Source organism: Myotis davidii, unplaced genomic scaffold (assembly GCF_000327345.1).
Source record: "Myotis davidii unplaced genomic scaffold, ASM32734v1 scaffold284, whole genome shotgun sequence".
NCBI lineage: Eukaryota > Metazoa > Chordata > Mammalia > Chiroptera > Vespertilionidae > Myotis > Myotis davidii.
In genome coordinates, this window is record NW_006295261.1 from 208817 (window position 1) to 217258 (window position 8442).

General features: G+C 39.2%; 1 protein-coding gene across 1 annotated transcript; it reads right to left on the reverse strand.

Moving 5' to 3' along the window:
• Positions 1-643: 643 nt before the first annotated feature.
• Positions 644-8298, reverse strand: GRSF1 (G-rich RNA sequence binding factor 1). Its single transcript, XM_015567918.1, has 7 exons — positions 8053-8298; positions 5834-6032; positions 4647-4802; positions 4117-4260; positions 3437-3572; positions 1187-1409; positions 644-667 (listed from the first exon to the last, which is right to left on the reverse strand). Exons 1-7 carry the CDS (start codon positions 8296-8298, stop codon positions 644-646), a joined length of 1128 nt encoding a protein of 375 aa, XP_015423404.1.
• Positions 8299-8442: the final 144 nt, after the last annotated feature.

Consider the following 8442-nt stretch of genomic DNA (forward strand, 5'->3'; position numbering starts at 1 on the left):
ATTTATATCAAAATCCTTAATGCCTCTTGAACCAATAAGGAAGAAGGACTTGAATTTTAAAAGCCAAAATGATCTGAAATTTCTGCCATCTTACAAATAACACCTGAACACCCATAAGAATTTAGTGGCTAGGGCAACACTTTTTGGGACCCTTTTCACATGCCAAGAGCTCTACTCTTGCTGTAATAAACTTCGCTTCGCTTAAAAATTTAGTGCCTCAACCCATTACCAGATTCCAAAAAAACATCCTATATACTAAAAGCCTAATATGCTAAGTATCCAGTCGACAGTTCAAACCAATCAAAATGTAATATGCTAATGATATGCTAAGGCCGCTCAACTGCTTGCTGTGACATGCACTGACCACCAGGGGGCAGATGCTCCAACCAGTAGGTTAGCTTGCTGCTGGGTTCTGGCCTATTGGGACTGAGTAAGATGGGCTGGACACGCCCTGGAGCCCTCCTGCGGTCCCTCAACGGCTGGCCAACCTCCCGCATCCCTCCCAGGCCCCGAATGTGCACCGGTGGGATCCCTCGGCCTGGCCTGCACCCTCTCACAACCCAGGACCCCTTGGGGGATGTTGGAGAGACAGTTTCGGCCGGATCCTGCAGGCCAGGCCGAGGGACCCCACTGGTGCACGAATTCATGCACCAGGCCACTGGTCTTTCTATAACAAGAGAGAGTAGGAAAAATGATTATTAATGAAAAAATCAAGGAAAGAATAATTTTCTGAGTTATAAGCATTAAAAAAAATAAATAAATATGGTTAACAGGATAATTCCCAGGGCACCAGTTTAAAAAGGATTTAGCGAACTTCAAAGATTCCAAATGTTGCTTTGGGTTAGGAATAAAAAGAATAATTAAATACAGAGGCAAATAAAACTCTGTACTTCAGTCAACATTCCTGCTTTCTACCCATATCTTTTCCCACTTTAGTTTAAATATTGACATTTACTTTCTGGTTATATTTGTGTCACCAGCTTATCTGATGGAGAATCTACAAAAGTTATTAAATTTTAAAAACTTATGAAATAAATTAAGCCTTTCTGCATATATTCAAAGTACATACTACACTCAAAGATATATTAAATCTTTAAGTCAATTCCTTTCTCCAAGAGTCTTACAATTTCATACAAATGGTAAAATATGTATATATATATATACACACACAAATATCAAGACATACAAGATAGACCCAATAAGTCTTAACAAGAGGCAGATCCTCACCGATTTCCTTCTCACTTTCATAAGCTGTCATAGGTCGAATATCCTCATTTACTTCCTGTTCTTCAAAGACCACATCTGGCTCAGTTATATACTTAGCAGTAGGAGATGCCATTTTCTTTCCCTTATGAGAACCAACATGTGTTCGAACTTCATTCCTTCTGCTTGGAAATATCTCTATATATCTATGTCAAAGCAAAAAGAGAACATCACAAATGGTGCAAAGTAATTTTACAATGAACTCATTTAAAATAAACATGCATATATAGTATTTCCAATAGCTTATGAAACACACGTGTCCAAAGATAACAGGTGATAGCAAGAACAGATATTATTAGCCCATGTAAAAGTACTCTCAACAGAACAGATCACTGATTTAATCCTCCCCAAGGTAAGTTTTCTTCATATACATCTGAACAACATTTCTACCTTGTTTTGCTTCATGAGAACAACTATGCTATAGTTAATTGTGTGTATGCAAAGAAATTGATCTGGTAAGAAGAGTTTTGTTTTCCACAGGTGGTTAACAATCTATTGAAGCTTTAAAATTCAATTCTGTGAAAATTAATCATATTCGTATAAGTGATTAAGTCACAGTATATGAGGAACTAACTTCCTCCAGAACTTCAATATGCATTTAGTTAATGAGAATTCGTGAACTAAATGTCAATTCTGATCTGCTTGGCAGTGAAAGTATCTATTAAATCTAAGCTTCTGGATCCAATTTTCTTTTTCTCAACACTGCTTTTCCAAATCAGATTATTAAAAGCTTGAACTGTAAAAATCATTTTATATAAAGACCTATAAAGATTAGGTGGGCACCACTTCTTAATTTATTATAGAGAGTTTTACATTGCCTTTACATCCCCACATAAAATAACTTTGATGTTATTTTATGTTCCAAGATACATTATAATATGAAGAGTGCTGAAAGAAAGAGAGGGGTGTTGCTTTGCATCTACTTTTTTCACTTGAAACAAATTTAATAAAGACCTTTGAACCAATTCTGTAAGTAATTCTGAAATACAATGGCTTTGGATTGGCTTGAGTACTCCTCCAAAATTAAAGTTAAAACACAAAAGAAGCCACAAATCACTCCGTGCATCCTAAGGCTGTGATTCTCAACCTTCTGGCCCTTTAAATACAGCTCCTCATGTTGTGACCCAACCATAAAATTATTTTTGTTGCTACTTCATAACTGTAATGTTGCTACTGTTATGAATCGTAATGTAAATATCTGATATGCAGGATGGTCTTAGCGACTCCTGCGAAAGGGTCATTCGACCGCCATAGGGATTGCGACCCACAGGTTGAGAACCACTGTGGCCTAAGGTGATGTGATATATAGTCTACAGAATCATCTACAGAGCATCCACACCAAAATGTTAACTTGAACCAATTCAAGACTTTAGCTCTAGCTTCCAGTTTCCGGGGGTAATACAGGATACAAAGGAACAAGTTAAATGACACCATGAGGATGCAATAAGATAAAAATAGAACATGAGACACTGTACAGGACAACTGTCCCAATTTCTGCAAAAGTCGGTGACATTTATAAAGGGAGAGGGAATAAAAAAATAAAGAAGGGGATTTGCTCTACTTTAAGAACCATCAAATAAAGTGTGGGTCATGTCTAGATTTTGGTGCCCAAAAAATCCAACTGTAACGATATATTAGGTATAATTAAGATAATGTGATTATGGATTCACATTAGATAAGTTGTTGGTAATTTTGTTAGATGTGGTAATATTGGGGTCATGTAAGAAAAGTATTTTTTAATTGATTTTAGAAAGAGAGGGAGGGAGGGAGGGAGGGAGGGAGGGAGAGAGCGAGGGAGGAGGGGAGAGGGAGGGAGAGAGAGAGAGACATCTTATCAGTTGCCTCTCACACATGCCCCGACCAGGGATGGAATCCATAATCAGGGCATGTGCCCTGACTGGGAATTGAACCTGAGACCTTCTGGTACACGGAAGGATACTCCAACTGAGCCACCCAGCCAAGGCAAAAAAATATATTTTATAGATGCATATTCAAATGACAAATACAGCAAATTACCAGGTCAATGATTTGTTAATCTAAGTGCAAGGCATTTGAAAGCTCATCATACTACTCTATTTTTCTGTTTAGATCACCTGACACTCATATTACAGTTCATTCATCAAAATGACCCAATGTGTGATACTCCTGCAGCATTAGTATCTACCTTACTCACCGGTTACCGATTTCTTCCCTGTGTTTCAATAGGGCTTGGTTGGCCATTTCTGGTTCTTCAAACTGCACATAGGCTTCTCCTGTCTTTCTTCTCCCTCTATAGTCCATCACAAAAGTAATGTCTACTATATTCAGTCCTAGGACACCAAAAAAATTATCACAAATTACTGCTGCTAACAGGAACTTTTTATACTTAAAATTAACTCATTCATTCACATACTAATTTTTTTTACTTTATTAGTGAAATTTGAGAGCTGTTTTGCCAGTCCAAAAACTAGATGCCTAATTGAAAGAAAATTATTATGCAGCCAAAAACTAGTAACACCTACACATCTATATTTCCAGAATGTTTAGGGTACAAGCAGTTCATGTAAAACACACTTCTCTTTCTATCTTTTTTTTGCCAAAATGTAATAGGAGAAATAGAGATTTAGACTAACATTACTACTAATGTAATGATGCATATTTTACAGCTAAGAATCCTAATTCATATAAATTGTTAGCCTTAATATGGACACTGCTATGAGAAACACTTATGTAATTCATAAATACTGGAAATCCAAATGAAGAGTTCTCCCCTAAAGAACCTAATATAACTGCATGCAGTTACTTAGGAAAAGGAGACAATGCGGGGAGAGGGAAGGGATAGGAGGCTCCAAATATGATAAAACTGAAAAGCACCTGCAAAGAAGTCTATAATGTCTTTCTCATTGCAACTATAAGGAAGTCCTCTCAAGCGAACCACACCATCATTTACCACAGGGGAAGATTTAACCTGCAGGCTCTTCATTAAGGCATCCACATCTTCATTGTTTATCTCATATACTACAAAGCAAATGCACAAAAGACACACCAAATTTACATAACAAAGGAATAAGCCTTTTTTAAAAAAATATCGAGAATTTTAAAATTAGTATTTTTTAAATCTCTATGTACTTCTCTGGAGACAATAACATGACATTTATTGAATATTTATATGTGCCAGGCATCATTCATTTAAACATCACAATTTGTGAGATAAACTTGGTCAACATCTTCATTTTATAGATAAGAAACAGAGATGATCCCTGTGTTTCATGTTTGTACCCTAAAAAAGGGTATATTCATAATATCTAACTATTTCACTATTGCTAAGGAGCAAATGAAACTGCCTTGGGAAATATAAAGTCTTATGTAATGATCCGGAAAAGTCACACGGTGACTTCACGTACCTTCCACATACCGCTGCCCCATGTACAAGCGGTGCTTTTCTAAGGCTTTCTGCACATCCTGCTCTGACTCCATTTCAATTAAGGCATCACCTCTTCGTTTCCCATCTCTATTTAAGAGGAAGTGTATTCCATTCTCACCATTACGGATTCTGCAGTCTAAAAGTATGTGAATAAAAATCAATTAAAACCAGAAACCAATTATTCAAGCCACTAGAATGCAATCTTCCCACACCAAAACAAGAACCAAAATGCCTGCCATATTCCTCACACAAGCCCCCATCTGAAGCTGTCCAAACGCCAATGAGGTGGTAATCTCTAAAAAGTTCCACATGAAAAAGATAAGCAAACTATACTGCATACATAAGTTTATGATCTCCTGGTCATTAAATGGCAATTTAAACTAGGCTCAACAAAAAAATGTATTATGTCCTTCTCAATGCTTCTATGGTTACATTTATGCATAAGTGTCTTCTTTTGTTATAATCACAACCAGAAAAACTCTAAAATATCTCCTATAAGAATAATTTTGCTACCATAATTTAACTTTTCTTTTTTATTACTATGAAAAGATATCCCCTTACTGCATACTTCTTATAATGGGAGCAAGTGGAAGATGTAAATGACTTTACAAAATGCTTTACCACACAATGCTATACACATTAAGGTACTTGGTATATGTTACATTGTTTTTACAACATTTAAGGTAGCATCTTCTAAAACTCTCTTAAAAGGAAAATTAAAAATCAGTCAGATGTAGAAACAAAAAAACTAACCACAGATATGTAACCCTCCAAACACATTATTAAGGAAACTATGCCATTTGATACTACATGATATTGTATTTTAAATGTTTTGCATAAAGAGCTACTCTTAACCCATGTTCCCACTAACATATTTTCACTAAACAGGTTTGGCTTTTTGATCTGTGCATATCAAAACTTCAGAGAAAACTAGCTTTATGTATTAAATTTTAGTCCTAGCATTTAATTTTTTGTTGTTTTAACATTAAATTTTTTGTTGCATTCAGTCTTTAAACCTGGTATATAAACCAAGAGTACACATGGTATCACTTGGTATGCACCAATTGACACAATTCTCAACCATCAAATAAGATGTTTACAGCACAGTTTAACTTGGATTTTGTGGGACTCTTTTGCTCAGAAAAAATTACATATTTAAAAATATACCTGAAAAAAAGCTAAGCACATCTTCGACAGTGCATGACCATGGTAATCCTTGAGCTCGAATCAGATAAACATCATCCACTTCCTCTGCTAACTTGGATGGAGGCAATTCATACTCAGGGGGAGGTGGAAGGTCTTCCAGGTAGGTAGCTTTAGACTCCTTCCAAGAGAAATGAAGAAATGTTAAGATTTCTTTGACAACCTACTTAGAAAAATGTTTACTTCTACAAACTAGTGCTCTTGATGTTATTTTTGGGGGACAGTTACTATTTCAGAGGCAATAAGTAAGATTCACAAACCTAACTCATCCTGTTTTGGCTTAAATTAAATATCCTAAAAGTAGCAAGCAGATCTATATCCTAATGGCTTGGCAGGACACACATTTTACTCAGGCCTTGTTTTTAAATTCTTCGGTGCCAAATTACACCTAATAATAGTGTTTTTGTTAAGGTAGAACGAGAGGGGTCCTTTCAATTTGACAAATATGTGAGTGCCTCCTACTTACTGTGAACCATGTTATGCCCTCATCTAAAAAGTTTACCATCCGTCAAACCTCAGAGGGAAGGTAGGGATTATTGCAAAACAGCAATAATCCCATTTGACTAAACATTAGGATCCAATTATGGGCCAAGGGCAATGAGCTGACAAAAGGAACTTGGCACCATTTAGTAGAAGGACCTGAGTGTGTCTCCTTATTCTGGTAGGCAAAGGGGGGGTGAAGGGGATTAATAAAAGACATTTAGAAGTGGATAAATCAACAAGACAGCAGGGCCGAAACCGGTTTGGCTCAGTGGATAGAGCGTCAGCCTGCGGACTGAAAGGTCCCGGGTTCGATTCCGGTCAAGGGCATGTACCTTGGTTGCGGGCACATCCCCAGTAGCGGGTGTGCAGGAGGCAGCTGGTCGATGTTCCTCTCTCATCGATGTTTCTAACTCTCTATCTCTCTCCTTTCCTCTTTGTAATCTGTCAACTGGTATACCAGACCAACTGGAAAAGGAAAAGATCATAAAGGCAGTAACAGTTGTGTGCGGTAACAGGAGCCTGAGAAACATGTAAAAACCTCTACTGCATTTTTACACAGGGGGCAGGGGGTGGAAGAGGGGATGGGAAGGATAGATGGTGATGGCCAGAGACTTGACTTGGGTGATGAACAGTTACAGAACTGTGTACCTGAAAGCCTGTGTAATTTTGTTAACCAGTGTCACCCCAATAAATTCAGTTAAAAAAAAAAAACAGCCCTATCCGGCTTGGCTCAGTGGATAGAGCGTCCGCCTGCGGACTCAAGGGTCCCAGGTTCAATTCCGGTCAAGGGCATGTACCTGGGTTGTGGGCATATCCCCAGTGGGGGATGTGCAGGAGGCGGCTGATCGATGTCTCTCTCTCATCGATGTTTCTGGCTCTCTCTCTCCCTTCCTCTCTGTAAAAAATCAATAAAATATATTTTTTAAAAAAAGGGTCCCAGGTTCGATTCCAGTCAAGGGCATGTACCTTGGTTGCGGGCACATCCCCAGTGGGGCGAGTGCAGGAGGCAGCTGATCGATGTTTTTCTCTCTCATCAATGTTTCTAACTCTCTATCCCTCTCCCTTCCTCTCTGTGAACAACCAATAAAATATATATTTAAAAAAAAAAACAAAAAACTCTATTTTACAAAACTAAGCAAAAGGTGAAATTTAGTAAGATCCCAACAAGCACCATAACTGTAATAGGGAAGACAACTCAAGTTTTTAAAATTTGCACTTTGCTGGGCTGAGCAAAGAGGTTCCTTTGTACTCAGGCGGGTTCCACGAAGACGCGTGTCTAATTCTATGGAATCGGGGATAAGTGTACCTTCAGCAGAGGTCAAGAATGCAACTAGCACTACAATTAACGTGGGTAAACAACTCCAGTGGCTTGCACTCCACTGGGCTACGGGGAGATGCTTCACTCCTGCGTATGTGCCCATCATTTTCCCAAAGACTTACATACAATGTTAAGAAGTCAGTGACAAACGGAAGCGGTGTGTAACACTAGTCTAGAGAGAGGCTCAACAGATATCATTACAGACAACATAAGAGAGTAGCCAGCTCACAAGGGCTTATTACAGATAGTTTGTTTTTTAATAAAGGCAACATTCCCCAATTTCCCAGAATTCCATAAGATCACAAGCTTTTACAGAAAAGGGCAGCAGAAAGCCTTGGGCCAGGATTCAAGTCCATTAGCTCAGCCCCTGGCAGACAGCGGCCAAGCCGATAAGCCGCCCCGTCTCGCTGAGCTCGAGGAGAAGCACGAACTGATTTAAGACCAACATGACCCGCCGCCCCAGGAGCTGGATACTCCAAAAGTGTGGTGACATTTCCCAGATGCCAGGTAACGAGCAGAAAGCAAGCTTCCTGCAAGGCACAAAATAGGTGCCATCTGAGTGCTCAAAGCGCACGCTGACTTTTAAAAAGAAAACGCGGTCGGCCCATCCATGCCTAGATCCCCACATCGCGGCCTCGGCCCTGGACGCCCCCCTCCCCCAGGATCGGCCTCCAAACGGCCCTCCCGGCGGCGACCCGGGTCCTGAAGGTCCTGCTGTCAGCGGAGGTGGAGGAGCAGAGGTGACCTTCAGGGCGGGGGCAGCCCGCCTCTC

What these genes read in the sequence shown, in the direction of transcription:
- GRSF1 (XM_015567918.1), bottom strand. Translation starts at nt 8,298, where the DNA reads ATGTGGGGATCTAGGCATGGATGGGCCGACCGCGTTTTCTTTTTAAAA. An exon ending in TGTGCTTAGCTTTTTTTCAG is followed by an intron (nt 4,803 to 5,833) that starts GTATATTTTTAA and finishes ACATACTTTTAG; the next exon opens with ACTGCAGAATCCGTAATGGT. An exon ending in GGGGCAGCGGTATGTGGAAG is followed by an intron (nt 4,261 to 4,646) that starts GTACGTGAAGTC and finishes TTTGCTTTGTAG; the next exon opens with TATATGAGATAAACAATGAA.